Genomic DNA, 17,966 nt, shown 5'->3' with positions numbered 1-17,966 from the left:
AAAATCTGTATCATAATGACTATACAGAAAAGAGCAGAAATAAAACTGCATAGGCAATGGTAAAACTGACATTTTCTCAATGAGGCTTTTTAATATTATGTGATGTAGCAAAAGCTCAATGATATTCATGAGACAAAGGAAAAGGTTTGCTTGTAGCCCACTGACTTTCTCTGTAGCAAGCTAGAAAAACTTACTGCAAACAGTGTAGCAACCAAAGAGGTACTAAAACTGTTTTTTAAAGGAAGATTGCAAAAATGCTTCAGAAAACAATCTAAATATAAAGTTTTGATACTGATTCTGATAACTGTTATTTTGTTTTGGATTGAGGTAGAACTCAAATGAAAAGACTTTACACTTCTTTGAAAATTACATACCAGTAAACAGTAGTAACCTGTCCATATTTCCTGAAGCCAAACTCCACAGAATCTAAACTCCATGCCTGCATTAAGGAAACTATCAACTCCTTCCTGAACAACTAAAAAAATTAATCCAATAATTCAGGTTTCTATACAGTTTCTAGCCATCATCCTTTCCTGTTTCACTATACTCAAAGGCTGGTATATTTAGTTTATTTTCTCAGGTAAAAAACCAATGTGTTTGTACGTGTGCACACTTACTTGCCTGCATAAGGCTATTGGCTAATTTTATTTGAATAATACTTTGAGGTAGAGACCTTGGGAACATTTATATGTCTACAAGTCTCAGGAAAACAAGACTGTATAGCATTAACCCAGCTCACATGACACAACAAAGAATATCATAACTATAGGAAAAACTTCAGTGGAAGTTCCAATCACTTTTCAATAAGACCGTTTTATATTTTAAAGTGTTTCTTGCAGTTAAGAGATTTGTACAAACTCTAGTGAATTATCTAATGAAAAGCAATTTATGCTGCAGTGGATGCTCACCTCATTTTTAAAAACCACTTGAAAAGACAGCGAACCGCGCTGTCCTATGATTCCAGCCCCACCGGCTGACACGTTTCAATAGCTTTAACACTCATGAAACTCCCTAGGTTTTGTGCGGGGTGGAAAAAGGAGAGAATCTTAGGGCATTCCATGGCACATGGAAAGTTGTGCGACTGAGCTGTTAAATTCCAGTTGTAACAGAGAATAGAACATTGTCGAGTTCTCAAGGGGTTTGCATGTATGCAGAGCTTCTGCTGCGTGGGAGAGACCTCAGTGCTGACCCACTCTGCTCCCGCTTAGGAACTACAGAAGCACGGTTGGCATTTTGGGTTGCGGCTTCTGCAGCTTCTGACAGGAAGCCAAGCGCTTCCTGACGCCACAGGCTGCAGCGCAGTGCCGGCGCTGCGGTGCCCTTCCCCGGGGCGAGGAGCGGCACCCGCACCCCCGGCGGGCCGCTCCTGACGCGCCCATGGCGGCGGGCGGGCGGCCGGCGCGGGCAGGTACCCGCGCAGGGGAGGCGGGGCCGCCGCTGCCGCTCCTCCCCCTCCTCCTTCGCCTCCTCCTCCCGCCTCAGGTTTGTCATCGTGTCGCCGGCACGGCCCGGAGGAGGAGGAGGAAGAGGAGGAGGGATGAGGAAGCCGCTGCCGCCTTTTCATCCGTGACGGCGGCCTGGAGAGCCTGGCCTTGGGACGGCCCCTTTCCCACCGCCGGCGCACAGGTGCTGCTCGCCCGGGGGAAGGGCCAGGAGGAGGACGGCCGTGCTGTGTGTGAGAGAGCGTGGAGATGAGCTCAGCTCTGTGCCCTGGAGCCGCCTGAGGAGAGCCGGCTCCCTCCCTGCCTCTCTCGCCGCCGCCATGGCTCACTCCCCCGTGCAGGCGGGGCTGCCGGGGATGCAGGTGAGGAGCTGCCCCCAGGGCAGGCCCGGACACGCACCTCGGGCGAGGGTGGGTGTAAAAGGGGGCTTTCCCGGGGCTCGGGGGTCAGGGTTCGGGGATCAGGCGCCTCTTGGCCCTGGCTCGGCCGCGGGAGCAGGGGAGCGGGATGGAGACGAAACGTGCTGTCAGCGCTTGGCGTGGTGCCCAGCGAGCTCCGTCGGCCCGGTGGATCCCTGCCTGCCCCTGCCTCCCTCCATCCCTGTCCTCGGTAGCCGCTGGGTCGCTGCAGGCGTGCGGAGCGGAGCGTGGTGTGTGGCCCCCTCCCCCGGCCGGGAGTTCTCGGTGTTTTAATTCCTGAAGCGAACCGCGGCTCAGTGGGCGATTTTCGGCCCCGTTAATTTGAGGTGGATAGGGGAAGCATACGTAAAACCAGTCCGTAAAAGCAGGGCCTGGAAATGTTGACCTTCAGCGCATGCTGCAGTGCCCATATCTGTGGTGCTGCTCTGAGGTGGGTGCTCGGGGATCGTGTTTGGCTCCTGTGTTTGATTCCGAGAGTTCGTCAGCTGCTGTTTATACGGTGGAATTTTCTGGTTCTGTGTCTTAACTGTATTTTTGAAATAACTAATGCGTTTTTGTACTGCCTGAGCTGGCTTTCCCCCCTCCTCACCGCCTCGTTTTTCTTGGTTTAAATGGAAACTGCTGCCAGGAAAACATTAAGGTCATTGGTATCTGTGTGTTGTTATTCTAATGTTTCCCACATCTGATTGGAAACTTTCTTGCCCTAATCTCCGAAGGAACAACCTATGAATGACCTGTAAGAGTTTCCCTTAATTTGTCTCCTGGATTGAAAGCGTTTGTGCATAATTTGGTTTAAGTGTTGGTTTACCATGGTTGGTTTTATTGTGAGTCAAGATTCTAAGTCATGAATCTCTTTTCTTCCGAAAATCTGAGGATTTGAATTGAAAATGTTACATGCATGACATGAATTATATGCTCATACATAGTACTGGATGCCTTGTAGCCTAACTAGGCCCACACTCTGAGCTGATTAATTTATTGCTCTGTAGGTCCTTCTGTTGAGAGTTCAAGTTCACCTTCCAAATATGAGCAGTTTGCTGATTGCCAGAGACAGAGAAATAAGGGTTTCTTGATTGACTATGGCTATTATTTGGGCTTTTTTTTAATTTATTTATTTTTTATTCCTTTGAGAATATTAGAATTAGAACTGAGGCAACTATCTACTTTGAAACACAATCTGTAACACTTTAGAATTAAAAAGTCAGATTTGTAGTTGCTTGTGAGAGAATGAAGATTATTCCATCATTATGCATGTACTGCTGATGTGTGTCACTGCATGATCTAAGGACCTGTGCTTTTTATTGACTTATTATTTAGTTTGTAGTACTGTTAGCTGTACTAAATGGGTGGATCTTCAGGGTTCTTGTTAGTCCATGTAATTTGGGACTTTGCTTCAAATCTTTTTATTCAGGATGGTGTTATTTTTCTCATGATTTTTATTCTATTATTATGAGAGTTGCTGAAGTGTGAACTTTAATACTCTAAAAAAATCCCCCTGAACACCAAACTAAAGACCTGCTGAGAGGTAGAGGCATAAAGTCTGCGAGCAATGTGAATGCTGCTCACTAATTTTTGGTGCCCAGTTCAAGATGTCTGTATCCATTTCCATTCTGTCAGAATATACAGCAGTTTTATGGTGGTCTGTTTTCAGTACATGATTCTCTTTGATTTTATTTCCAAGTAAATGTTCAAAGAGTAAAGTACATGCAATGTGTGACATCTGCTTCGATAAGAAAAAGGTTTGGGACTTTTTCGTTGTGTAGAAGAGAGGAATAGAGCTTAGTTCTCTGAGTTATAATTAAATTGCCTAAATCACGGGACTATGTCTTCTTTTTCTGTAGTGTGATCCCTCCTCCCCACCTACCAGCTTCTGCCACAAATGGTGGAAGCAGTGTCAGTGACAAGTTATGCAGCTTTCTCTGACATTCTTTGCTGTACTTACACAAGAGAGCACCCAGTGTGCTTGTGTGAGCAGAGTAACTTCTTGACCCCAAAAAATCACTTGGAGGGACATCACTTTATTAATGCTGTTTGGCATGAGCACGGGTAGTGTAAATAGAGCAGAGGAATGAAAGATTAATCTATTTCTCCCTGAACAAGATGTCTGATCGATGTTTGAAGAGTGATGCATAAAAAGTGAGTGGGTAGAGAGTGAGCCAAAGGAATGAAAAACTGTGGAGGAAATGTAGGATGGTGCTGGAAGGCTGTCAAAACCTGAGATTTGCTGTCTGCTGCAAAGTGGGCATGTTGTAACCTGAATAAAAACAGAGTTGGGTTTTGACCTAAATTTCTGTGTGTTCAGTTTAAGTTTGGACTCAAAAGTTTTTGCTGTTGTTGTTTTAAGGGCTTTGTATAGATATGAGTTTGGGTGTGCAGTGTGAAGCCGCATCATTACTAAACTGAGAATGTGTTGTCTTGCTTGTTCATGCCTTATGGAAGTGGCTTGAGGAGAGTGTGTGTTTGCCTGTAAATGTGTGAGATTCCTGCAAGGCTGGCTCCGAGTAAGTGTATATGACCTTGATTTTCAGACTGGCCTTCATTTCAAGGCTGTGGTGAGCTTCTGTAGCTTCTTTATGGAAGCTGTATTTTAAATAATCAAGTACTATGTTAATAAATTTATGGTAATAAATTCCTGTGGTGCTTTTAAAATTCCATCATCTTTAAGGCAAGCGTATTCTGTATGATAAACCCTTTTTTTATCTTCTTCCCTTTCAGTTTTTCTGTAGCAATAACAGTGTTTATGCAGTAAGTTATTTTTATTCATTCTTCATTGTATTTTCAGTACAAGAGCTACAGGTTCTTAATGTAAATAAGCATTGACATTCAAGCTGTTTCGCTTCAAGAAATGCTAAAAGTTTAACTAAATTTAAGTGGGAACTTGACGAATTAACAGAAAAGAAAGGTTTTTAAGTATAAAGGCACCATTTCTGGCTCAGAAAGTGTCTAAAGTGTCAGTTTGCTGGAGACTGGAAGGGTGTTTTGGGAAATACTGCTGTTTACTTTTCTATTTTTGCACTGTTCTCAAGATGTTCACTTTTGACTGTTGTAGGAGAAGTGTCCTGGCCTAGAGGATCCTTTGTTCTGATCCAGCATGGCTGTTCTTTCATAGTTACACACTATAGGTGTTACTGTCTTCCTTATTGTAACTCCTTCTCCTTTTATAAGAAACTGTTTTAACGACTTCCTGTGTGAGCTCTGTGTTTGGTAATTGCAAAATACTGTGTTGCTAAATCAAAGGCGCTGTGGAAAGGCTGCTTAGCTTCTACTGCTTTCCATTTGCAGCTTCTGTGTAGGAGACCAAGTTTGTTTTTTGGTTTTTTTGTTTGAGAGTTTGTGCTCACTGTTACTGTTTACATTATAGTTTGACAAAAGCTTTGCAGTAACTTACAGCACTTAAATATTGGACAGATCCTTGAACTGTTATGATCTTGGCTAATGAGTTTTAAAATATCCTGAATACAGATGTCATGGTTCTGTGACATATTACAAGCTCAGCCCTTGGGTGGCAGGACAGAAGTTTTAATTGGTGAAAATGAAGTGGGCATCTTCTCACTCTGTAGTCAAAGGCTGTGTCAGGGCTATGTAATAGATGTAAGGAGCTGTTTGAGAGGAGTCAGGAAAACCTATTTCCATTGTGTGGCCTTCCAGAAAAGGTAAATAGATACTGCTTATGGCGACTGTGTCTTTCAGGTATCCTCACAGACCAGTCAGACTTGTCCTGCATTGTGGCAAGTTTCATGTACCAGTTTCATGTTTGAGTAAGGTACCCTCTTAGCCAGCTGTCATCTTTGTTCCCCAGAGAGACAAAAGGCTACTGATGCAGCGAACACATTTAAATATCGGGCCTTGTGTTATGAGTGGTGTACAAGGCTCTGATGTCAGCTTTTACACAGTGGCATCTTTTGTGTTTCTGAACTAGAAGATGGAAGTATGTATCTTGGCTGCATTTTCAAAATTTGCTTAAATTCTTCTCATGCTCCTTTTCTTGGGGGGTGGAGTGGGAAGGAGAATAGAGGATGCACCAAACACTAACTAATAAAGTTAACCAGGCATCTAATATAAATCAATAATAATATAAAATACTGCATCCGTCTGATAATAATTTGGTGCCTGCTATACAAAAGGATGTGGACAGCTGGAGAGGGTCAAGAGAAGGGCCACAGAGATGATTGGAGAACTGGAAAGCCTGTCATGTGGAGCTGAGAGAGCTGGATGTGTTTAGCCTTGAGAAAGGAAGGCCTAGGGGAGACCTTATCACCATGTTCCAGTATTTGAAAGGTTTCTACAGAGAAGATGGAGACTGCCTTTTTACTAGGAATCACGTGGAAAGATGAGGAGTAAGAGGTATATGTTACCCCTGGGGAGAGTTCTGATTGGACACAAGAGGAAAATTTTTTCCCAAATAGGACAATCATCCATTGGAGTAATCTTCTTGGGGAAATGGTGGATTCCCTGCTGCTGGACTCTTTAAGACTTCCCTGGACAGGGTGCTGGGCCATCTTGTCTAGACTGTGCTTTTGCTGGGAAAGGTTGGACCAGATTTTCCTTGAGATCCCTTCCAACCTGGTATCCTATGATTCTGTGATTGAATTTGATCTGGTTATTGCTTTTGTGATGATACACCTGCCTGCATTTGTGGAGTACTATTTAATTCAGCAGTGTTCTGTGTGCCTAAAAGTAATAATTTGTGTGGATGCAGCTATGTAATCAGAACTGTTTTTACTTGTAAACTCTTTGTTGATCTGGGTAAGTTTCCATGTGTAGGTATGCACCTGACAATTAATAACAAATACAATACATAGGAAGAATCTCTTCAGTGTACTGGATTTGAGATGTAGAGGGACAAATTTTTTAAGACAATATTTAGTTTTATGAGAAGACAACATGAGATAATAAAATTACATTACATTAGAAAGATTTTAATCTTGGGTTTCCTAACCCATCAGTAAAATTATCTCCATTTCTCAGCAGAGAAAAATGTTTGTCTGTTTGTTTGTTTTAATGGTAGACTTCAGCTTCCATATTTAAATTTTTTTTATACACAGAAGCTTGACTGTGAATGTAGCAACTTCTTTCTGCCAAAATTGCTAACTCCCTTAAGCTGATGTGTTTGGGTTATATGCCAAACTGAGTCTTGAGCTATGATCAGTGCAAGGTGATGTTGGCATTCACAAGTTAGTTGATAGCAGTAAAATCTGTTTGTTTTTCCCAAGCTTGCTTTAAGCTTTAGTATATTACCTGAAACCAGACTTCTGGCTACGTTCAGGAAGTTCCAAAATTCAGATAAGTGTAGTTTATTTTTGAAGAGATGTATTGAATAGATGCTCTTTTTTTTAGTGAAATGGCTTTCATAAACCAAAAAATACTTTATTTATTGGAAGTATTTGTGCATGGTGTTGTTCCCTCTTAGTGGACAAGAATGGGTATTAGAGTAATAAATGTTTAGGTTGCACAAACATCAGAGTGTGCTGATTATATGTTAGTACAGAACTGAGAGCCTTCTGCAGTGTAACTTGATTAAAAGTGAGGCTTGGACCAGGAGAATTTATTGTATTCTTAGTTGCTCTGCTTGGCAGCTTCTTGAGACAGACATCTGGGTTTCCTGTCAGATAACAATGGGTGCAAGGAGAGTCTCCCCTCAAATTATGGAATTGCTGTAGAACCTAAAATTCGCTCTTTTCCTTCTTTTTCTCAAGTAGTGTTAATGCAGTGTAACTTTCTAATTGCCTCAATTAGCACTATTTATTCAGCCATTTGTCATAATGATGGGATTTTCCACAAAGAGCTACTTTATTTTTCTTTTTATCAGTAGCTTAGCTAATTAAGAGTGATTTTTACAGCATTTAGCCTTTTAGCAAGTGTAAACAAGTGAGAGACATTTTTCTAAAACTCTTTTTGGGACATTTTTCCTTAGCTGTCTTTCTCTTGGTGTCTAAAATACATCTTGTGTTTCACTGCCATAATGTACCTACTGCTGATACTTGTGTGTTGTTTTCATTGTGTGCTCAAGGCATGGAGAGATTTTTAATTGCAGTAATTTACCGTTTAGAAGTGTAGTGGATGAAAGGGGGGGAAGTCAGTTACATGTTATGAAAGTTTTTAGTGATGTTGCACTAAAAATTGAGAAACTTCAGAAACTCAGAATAAATTCCAATTAAATATGCTTTCTGGAAGCAGGCTGTGGTTAGGTAACTATTCATTTTGGTATTAAACTTGTAGGGTTGTACACTAAGCAGCTTTCTGAATAAAAAATATCAGAATATCTGAATAAAAAATTTCAGACTGATTTGTGCAGGGGACATTGCACCCAGAAAATGGTATTGGTTAATTAGAAATCTGGAAGCATGCTTTGTATATTTGTGTTACCGAGGAAGAATTGAATACTTTGTATTCTGAATCTAAGATAAGTGCATCTTGCATGAAAATAAGTGGAAAGAGGGTTATGCAAGGGATGAGGAATACTTTTATGGTAGGCTAACTTTAGGCAACTTTTTTATTCCTGCTGGAAATGTGCTTAAACCCTGTTTCAATCTAGGTAGAAATCAGAACGAGAGTTGAACTGTGTGACAAATATGGGTATTAGTAGGCCACAGTGATTCATGCTATATATTTTTACCTGCAGTGTTTGAGATGCAATGTTTACAGCTTTATTTTTTGCTTCCTCTCTCCTCTGTTTCAACCCACTGAAGTTTCACAGCAGGATTTATGGCAGTTGTTCCTTTTTCTCAATAGTTAAAGTATTGCTATTGCTAATTCTCTGCATTTTTGGTATATTTTATTTCTCCCAGAAGAAAGCAATTTCCTTATGGTAGCATGTGTCTGAATTGAATAATTATAGTATGGGAGATGGCAAATTAGAAATATGGAATGTGTATGAAGAAAAAAAGAAAACAATTACTTCTTATAATTGACAAATTCTACACCTATTTATTATAGATGAATGCTTTCATTCTAGTCTTTGTACTTCTCATTCAATGTTTTGCTATTAGTCTTCTTAAAATGAAATAAAAATCAGTTGTTGCTGTTCATGATAATTATAACATAGCTATGGTACTTTGTCTCATTTTACTTTATTATTGATAGATAAGACTGAGAGATGGTTCAAATTTGGTTCCAGTTTTAAGGCTTCTTAAAAATGTATTTTTTTTATCCTTGTTTATATAAAAATCCCAGACTTTAAATCCCATTTAAATTTGTCTTTTTGGGTTAATTAGCCGCTCTTTGAAAGTATAGGTAGGGATTGATACAATTGAACAATTTATAATCTGCCTGCTGCCTCTGTTCTATTTCAATTTCACACCAGCTGCAGGAAATAATTTTGTGTTGTATCAGTTGTTCATATGTGGTATATATATTGCTGACACAAAAACTTGTGAGCTTCTGAGAAAGCTGAAATGCTGAAAAGCAAACTTTGAGGCTTCTTCCTGGAGGTAGTTTTTTCCCTGATACAAAACCATCTTATATGGGTGTTTTGGGGAGTTCGTGTTTGCTTTTTTTTTTTTGTTTGTTTCTGGCTGTGGGTTTGTTTATTCCCTGCCCCCTGCTTTGGTAGCCCAGGTTTGTGGGAGGGCTGCATGATTTGAGTTTGTGCAATTTACCCAAATTTATGTATCTCTGCTACTGCCTGCCTCCACTACAGCACAAACTGTGCTGCTAGTTTTGTGGGGATCAAAGTAAAAAGGGGAACTGCTTAATACCGTGTTGAGATGAAGACACTTTCAATGGTTTTTTGAAAGATTGCAAGTGGTGCTATGGGGAAACCTTTGCAGTGCCTTCTTGAAATGGAGAGCTGTGTGAAGAATGACATCAGCTGTGCCTGCTGTTCACTTTGATTGGCTTTAGGCTCAAAGTTCTCTGGGTACGTGGGAAAATTTCCTGTGTGAACTTCTCTGGCAGATTTCTGTTCTCTGATCTAACCAAAGAAAAAATTTAAAATATAGAAATTATGTGCAGCAATGGTGTCTCATTTCTGAAGAAATTGTTTTTGAGCAGTAAATTTAGCAGCAAAACTAACTCTTGGTGTGATAGGAAGTGTATCACAGAATAGCTGAGATTGTAAGGGACCTGTGGAGCACATCTAGTCCACCTCCTGCTCAAAGTAGAGTCATCAGATTGCTTAGGACCACATCCAGCCTAGTTTTTTATTACCTCAAAGGATCCACAACCTGCCTGGACAGACCTAGTGTAGTGCTGGATTATCCTCACATTAAGGAAGGTTGGGGTTTTACCTTTGTAGTTGTTTTGGTGGTTATTTTTTGTATGTTTGTTTGTTCTTTTCTTTTTTTTTTTTTTTTTTTTTTTTGGAAGTTTATATGAAGTTTCCTATACTCAGTTTCTGGCCACTGCATCTTGTCCTTCTTCTGGACACCACTGAGAAGAGTCTGGCCCTGTGTTCTTTACTCCTTTCCATCAGGTATTCACACACAATAAGATTTCCAAGCCCTCAGGCTTCTCTTTTCCAGGCTAAGCAATCCCCAGAAATCTTTGAACCTCTTCAGATTATCATATTTTGGGCTCAGTCTTGGTAGGGAATGAGAATTGGACTGACAAATTGGAAATTGATTTGGTGAAATTAAACATATACAAAATGAGGTGTTAAAAGATTGTCTATTTCAAATGAGCTGCACAGAGAAATCACAGATCTGCAAGTAAAAAAGAACTTGAATTATGGAGATGCTTTATAATTCTTGTAAGTTAAAGAGACATTTTTTAATGCTTTTCTACAATAGCTGGAATAACTCTTCATAAAAAGAGGTTAGAAATAAGAACTGGAGTGAGACATGGAAATAAACATAAAGCTGTATCTTTGCTCAGAACGGTTATGGGTAAAGTTGGATCTAACTAGTTTGAATTTCAGTAATGTTTTCTGTTGAGCTTTGAGGGACAATTAGTGTGGATGAGAATTGGAGATTCATAAAAATAAATATGTTGCTAGACATGTGTAATCCTGGCTGTGAGGAGGGTACTGCAGAGGTGGTGTCAGAGTGGGTGATACTGCTAGTTTCTCCAGGACTGTTCTCATCAGTTGGTGACTGAAAAGTGACCTTTGCATAGAAAAAGGCAATGCATGCTGATTAAAATGGCTGGTGGTACAAAATTTAAAGGCACCCGTTACACTTGAGAGGCCAGTGCTGAAGAACTGTGCAACCCTGGGAACTGGAATTACTGAACAAAACAACATAAAGTGCAGCTTGTAAGTATGAGTATTACAAAGAACCTTTGCAAGAGTCTGGGAGCTCATTAGTTGGAAATGCAGAGCATTAGGAAGAGGTGATTTGGTTTAGTTGGTTGCAGCTGAGTTTGAGCCATGAGGCCAAATTGAACAAATAGGATCTGAGAATGTATTGGACTATTTTTATTCTGTTGAAGTGGGCAACAGTGTTGTTAGGTACTAAAAAGAGTTAATTTTAAATGGAGTGGTTTTTTTTGGCTGATTAAGGTCAAAAGTAATGAATCCAATGTGGAACAAGTACAGAGAGATTACTCAAATTATTGGATGAATGGTGGCTTTGCTTATGGTGAAAAGGACTTTGTTCTGCATGGCTAAACAAGCTGGACACTAGACAAGATGGCAGTTTGTGTTCAAAAGTGTGAAAAACTATTTGAAATAAAAAGCAAAGTAACTCAAGTGTCTGTGGAAACTGAAAGTTCTGGAATCATCCAATCTGAATGCTCCATAATTTGTTTTTGATTTGTTGTACTGTGTATTCTGTGACAAGCTTTGAAAAAAATGTTGTAGTGGTGGAGATCTAGTTCTTTGTCAAGGTGATTAGCTTTACCCATTTGCAGCAGATATTGATGTTCTAATCTGTGGTTTCTAGCAATATTTGAAGCGCTAATTTGATGCTTACATGAAGGCTCTTTTATCAGTTCCCATTATTTTGAGTAGAAATAAGCTCTATGCTTAGTGAAAGCTTGCAAAGAATAGAGTTGGTGAAACCATAGCGGAAGTATCAGTGGAAGTAATTTTCCTCTAGGTAGTTGTGTAGAGAGAATATTTATAAAGCTATTTGTTTATTTTGTCTCTGTTGGAAGTATTTACAAAAACAAGCAAAAACAAATTTGGAAAATCCTTTCCAGATGTGATCTTGGAAAAATGGGTGGGAATTGACCACTCCCGTACTTTCAGATTTAAGCAGTTCATTTATGTATCTGGAGGCCTGACATCTGTATTTTTGAAAGACAGCAGGTCATTAAAAGAGACCAACTCTTAGTTTTTGCAAAAACACAGGTTGCCAGTAGTTTAAGGCTCTCACTTCAAACACCTGGTGTTCTGAGAAGAAAATTGAGACCTTCTTGCAGAGCAAGAGTGTGTTGTTCGGGTTTTTTGAAACAACTGCTACCTACTGTTGTTCAGAACAAAATTCAGGAATGGCAAGTGTTACGTTTTGGAACAAATGAATGAATTTACAAAAGTTGTGAACTGGTAAGGAAAGGTTGGTTTGTTTGTTTGTTTGACAATTAGTCATTTCACAAGAAACTTATGAAATAATATTGATAATTATTTTAATCCCATTAAGTCCTGTTATTATTGAAAAATTAGCATTTCAAAATGTCTGCAAAATTTTGATTATAAAAAATCAAACAGGAACAGTTGTTCCCTTCTTCTTGGGTCTTCCAGGAATAGTTATCTTCCTCGCTTTTCTGTAATTACTAATTCTCTTTTACAGTTGTCTTATAAAACTGCCAGCCTAACACCAGAATCCCAAGAGCTTGACACTGTAAAAAAGAAACTGTGAGGTTCCTGAAAGTCTATGAAGACTGTGGTGTTGTGAAACAAGGGGATCTAATATATGCTAGTAATAGATGGTTAAGGGGAAGAGGGAAAATAGGGGGTGTATACGTACAGCCAGCAGAACTTGAAGAGCTGCTGGCAGGTAGCTCTTGCATTTTCTCCACATGAACAACTGCAGTGCACTGCAACTTTGAGCAGTGCTGGCTTTTTAGTCTCAGGAGGTGAAACATGGAATTTTTTAGGCAGCTGTGACTGGGATTGGTTTGTGGCTTACCCAGATGCCTTTGTAATGATGTAATGCTCAGATTCCTGTTGCAGGTGAATGGAACTTGAAGGCTTGTGTGGATGGATTAGGCGTGCACAGCTCTCTACGGCACATTATCTCAAATTCCAACACAGGATATATGAAAGTGTAGACAGATAATTGTTTTCCACAAGAGAAAATATCTGATGCAGGTGTTAAGGTTATTTTTATTCATGAAGAGTTCTCAGAGAAGACTGGTTTGAATGTTGACAACAGAGCATTCTGTGAAGCATGAGAAGAACCAGTAAGCACAATTTGGTTTGTAGTTTTGTGATCTCTTAGAAATTATGTCCCTGGAGGTGTTGGTAAGGGTTATTCTGTAGCTAAGGGTTGACTGTCAGAAAACATGAAGTGCCTTGGTCTGGTTTCCAAGTGGGAGATATATTAGCATATTACGTATGTAATATTTACTAGTGTGTAAGAGTATGTTGTTCTCATTACATTGAAATTAAAGGAGGAACAAGCTGATTTTCATGGAAAGGATTTGGATCTTTTGCTCTGTTACCTTAATGGCAAAAGGGTTATAAAACCCCCCATGCCCTTCTATTTGTTTCCTGAAACTGACTTTGGATAAAAGGATGGATCAGTAAGATGTAAAGCAGGGGGCACTTCTTGGGGCTGGTGAAGTCTTGCAGTAAGTACGCTTAGAGTGTTTTTGCTTTAGGCTGATCTCACCAGTGATGTGTTCCTGGAATGATTATCTGACAGCCGTGATGTCTTATAGCTGTCTTCAAAGTACTAGAAGTAGTAGTGTACTCCCAATTTGTGCCACATGATAAAATGCTCTGAGAACCGAGTGGGTTTATCTTTGGGTTTGGTCAGTTCCAGCTACCTGGTCCTCAAAACACCTATTTCAGTGTGAAATTGAGATACCTCCAGAAAAACTGTGTTCTAGGCTATCTTCCTCTTGCAGCTGCATGGGCTAATTATGTAACCTTTGAGATGTGAGAGCAGAAGTAGACAGAAGTATAGGTGGGAGATGGTTTATAAGCTAAATTTACTTGTTACAGAAAATGTTGTTTCAGTGCTTGCCAGTGGTAGCCTAGAAATTCTCATTCCCCTCTTCATGCTACTACAAAGTTGGGCTAAGTATAAAGTGTGGTTTTATGCTTATTTAGGCATTACTGAATTCTTCTTGTATGAGCCTTTTTCTATATCAACAATGTATTTTCACTTAGCTAGCATGAGTGTCATCCTTTTAAAAACACAAACATGTCTTTTAAAGTATTACTTTTATTTCTTAAGGAGAAGATTCTAAGTAATCCTATCCTATTTTTCTTCATTTCATGACTATTCCCTCTATTTATGACTTTTCCAGTTTAATCATAGAATAGTTTGGATTGAAAGGAACCTTTAAAGGTCATATAGTCCAGCCCCACTATAGTTGCAATGTATGTATTTTTTATTGCCTAGTGAGGGTCCGTGCTGTTAGATTAAGAAGGTACAAGATGCTGTGGAACTTACCATCTGTGCACTGAAAGTGAGAAGTCTGAGCAGCAGTAGTGAGCTGAATACTTGACAGTGGAAAAAAACCAAGTGTGGCAGTGTGGTCCACCTCAGTCTTATTTGCATGTTTAGGTGAGGACTTGTGGCTTTTATGTGACTGCTCAAATCAAGAAAGCTGGGAACAGGATGTTTTTTAGGTCTGAATGACTTTACACAACTGAGAGAAGAAGAAAAAGATAAATAAATCCTGATTGAGAAAACCTTGGCATCATGGAGAAGGAGGAAGCTTGGCTGTTCATGCAGGTGATCCTTAGCAGGAGAAAATTGAAGAGGATTGTTTGTCACATCAAACAGAAGGAAATAGTATTCTGTGCCCTGAAGAAGGTGAATGAAATCCTTAGGAGGATGAGATATGTGAAAAATACAAAAGAGAAGGATTCTGGGATGTGGGAGGGAACCAATTTCAAGAGGAAAGGTTAGACAAAAGGCTTACTTTTATTGGTAGAGGTGTTTGATCTATTTGCTTTTAATAAAAACCAAATCTGTGTAACAATCTTTCATTCTGGATACTCTTTCTTGGCAAAGAAAAAGAAATTGAGATAGCAGCATTTTCTGTTGCCAGATAGGATAAAACCCTGACACATGGACAGGGTTAAATTTGTTCTTTATATACAGTGTAACATAAACCTATCGGTGTGTGCATATAAGGGATGTAGAAAGAATGTGATAATTATGGAGGTAGAAAAAGGTAGCTAGATAAATAGGAATATGTGGAATTTGAAATGTTTGTTGCCTTTAAAAACAGTGCATTTTGTTTTAGTGTTACAAATACTGAATGACTTTTCTCTTTATTTTTAACAGACTCTGAAGGCAGATCCAGAAGAGCTGTTTACAAAACTGGAGAGAATTGGTAAGGGGTCTTTTGGTGAAGTTTTTAAAGGAATTGACAATCGGACTCAGAAAGTTGTTGCTATAAAAATTATTGACCTAGAAGAAGCAGAAGATGAAATAGAAGACATCCAACAAGAAATCACAGTGTTGAGTCAGTGTGACAGTCCATATGTAACTAAATATTATGGATCCTATTTAAAGGTAAGATACTCACAGATGGTGGCGATTTAATTTTATAAGTAATTCTTTTCCAGGCTATCCAGTTGTGCCTGTTTTTTTGGTGAGGTTTGTCAGACCTCAGTTGAAGAAAAATGTATTTCTGTCCTTTCAGTTCTAAAGAAAGAATGAGTTACTGTGTTTTGTGAAGTATGTGACAGAACTTCATAGGAAAAAAATGCATGTCTTTTTCTGTTTCTGTACAAAAAACCCCCTTAAATAACATGAGTTTGTTGAGCTCTAATATGTTTATATTCTCTTAATATTAGGTTATTTAAATTCAGAAAATTCAACCTAAGTCTACATTTGAATTATCAAAACATTAAAAGCAATGTAGCATCAGCTGTTTTGTAAAGCTTGAAATTTTTCGTCAGGGTTTGATTCCTGATCATTCTAAGCTATTAGGTTATCCTTCTGAGGAGACTGAACCTAGCCTTGATCTGAGTGATTTAAAAATTAAAATCTGAAAGTAAATTTTTTTGCACATTAGAGATAAGTAAAGCTAATGATGGAAGGCGTTTCTGTTAACTGTCTTGTGAATCTGTTTGCCTTTCCTCCCACTGCTATATTATTATTGTTGGGATTCAGTTTTAAGTGTGCCAGAAATCTTGCTCTTTTGTTTTGTTTTGCTTTTTTTGTTATTGGTTTTAATTGAATGGATGTAATGATTTATTACATCTTGAAGGTAGTGGAAATACCTGAAAGCGTTTGGTATTACTTTATTCCTTTGGGCAGACTTTGTTCCCATCTCAATAGCTCTTTCTTTTACGACAGTGAGATGAGAATCTAGATAAGAGTTTGTCATCTTGGCAGGATTTGAAGTTAGAAGTAGGCATAAACACTTTAATTCAGTCTGCTTTTGCTTTTGTGGAAGTGCTCTATTTCTCAGAAAAGACGTGAAGGTTCTAAAAGGGGCACCCTGCTTTATCTCTGTATTTCTGAGATTGCCAGTTAGTTTTCAAAGAGAAAAGGACTTTTTCTGGATCCAGGAGATGCATTACTCAAGTGAGGGACAGTTTTTCTTTTCTTCCTTGTGCTCTGAACCAGTTTGCTTGGATATCTTATCAGTGAAGGGCTTTGTTAGTGATTTTTTAGACCTGATAACTTATTACCAGGACAGGACTTAGATGTTACGTATAGGTGTGATCTCAGAAGTATCAGAAGGCACTTAATGAGCACAGTAAATTGGATGAATTTTTCCTCATGGCTACTACTACTTTTGAAATTACACGGTCAAGGATTGATAGTTAAATGAATATGGTGACTCCAGCACTGTGCCTTCCTGGTCTGTCTGCTCTAAACAGTTGTAGCCCTTCCCTGTGACATTACAGTTGTGTGAGCTGTCCCATCATGTCTTGGTAATCACAGTGAGATCAAAGCCTTGTGGCTGCACACAGATCTCAAGTTCCTGCTGCTTGTTCCCTATACTGCCTTCATTGGTGTGCCGGCACTTCATGGAGGTGTTTGAGTGTATCTATGTCCCAGTAGGGGTGCAGGGAAATGTCACAGTCCTCTCCTCTTCTCCCACTTTTCCTAGTTCAAAGCTCACTTTACAAGGTTGGCCATTCTGTTGGCAAAGGCTTGTGTGACCTGTTTCATGAGGTGAGTTCCATCTCTTCCAATCAGCACAGTCCCAAACCAAAACCTTGTTGCCAACACCAGTGATGCAGCTGGTTGTTTACTTTGTAAATCCATCTACTTCTCCTTTTGTCATTGACCCAAACTGGGATAATCAAGGAGAAGACTACCTGGGCCTCCAGACCCTTGTCCATCATCTCCAGAGCTCTGAAATTGAATGTGATGGTTTCTAGTTACCCTTGGTGTCATTTGTACCCACATGAGAAACCAGCAAGGGATATTAGCTCTTACAGGATAAGAAATAGAATATAAGAAAAAGTCTGATGGGAAAACCTCTTATTAGTTTTAAAAATGTGTAATAACAATGGGGCTGAAAAAGAAAATCCAGTGTTCAAATTTGAACTATGTGAATGTCAATGTTTTTTGAAGGTGTTATGGCAGTGGTTGCTTTTCCTGATGGAGGATGAGAGGAGATTGTAGGGCTCTGAGCCCTGAATGAGTTTGGCTGGGTCGAAGTGCCAATAGGGATATTTATGCTTATTGTTGTGAGGGGGACCCTCTGATACCTTCCACATGCCTTTTTCTGTTCAGTGTAGTAGCCTGTGAGTTTTTCAACTTGTGTCAGCTTTCTATGATACTGCACCAACGGTGGCTGTGTATGACTGAGTTACTTTTGCCATGAAGTACCTCTCTTTCTACAGTTAGTAGAATGTGCAACTACTCATGTACTCATGGCTTCAGTTCTTTGTGAATGTGTGTTGTTTGTAAGACACTTGGTACTACAGAACTTTTGGTCTTCAAAACGAAAAGCTCATTTCTTTATGCTGTTAAAAATTAATGTGTGGTGGTTATTAGGTGATGCTGAAATGGTAGAATCTTTGCAAAGGCAACATTTTGCAGTTCTGTTTGCTTTCTAAAATAAGAGTCAGGTCTTG

General features: G+C 39.4%; 1 protein-coding gene across 2 annotated transcripts in view; it reads left to right on the top strand.

The window, feature by feature from the left end:
- Window positions 1-1,457: 1,457 nt before the first annotated feature.
- STK24 (serine/threonine kinase 24) overlaps window positions 1,458-17,966 on the top strand; it is a 54,003-nt gene continuing 37,494 nt past the window's right edge. Inside the window, exons 1-2 of one of the 2 annotated variants that reach the window (XM_048295832.1) lie at window positions 1,458-1,804; window positions 15,208-15,438. In XM_048295832.1, coding sequence (XP_048151789.1) covers window positions 1,763-1,804; window positions 15,208-15,438 — 273 coding nt within the window. In that variant the 5' untranslated portion in view covers window positions 1,458-1,762. Of the gene's footprint in view, window positions 1,805-15,207; window positions 15,439-17,966 lie in introns of those variants that run through there. The other variant, XM_048295833.1, reaches the window with a different exon arrangement.

This window comes from Corvus hawaiiensis, chromosome 2, assembly GCF_020740725.1.
Source record: "Corvus hawaiiensis isolate bCorHaw1 chromosome 2, bCorHaw1.pri.cur, whole genome shotgun sequence".
Taxonomy (NCBI): domain Eukaryota; kingdom Metazoa; phylum Chordata; class Aves; order Passeriformes; family Corvidae; genus Corvus; species Corvus hawaiiensis.
The sequence above is the reverse complement of the archived record's forward strand: the minus strand, read 5'-3'. Positions and strand labels throughout refer to the sequence as shown.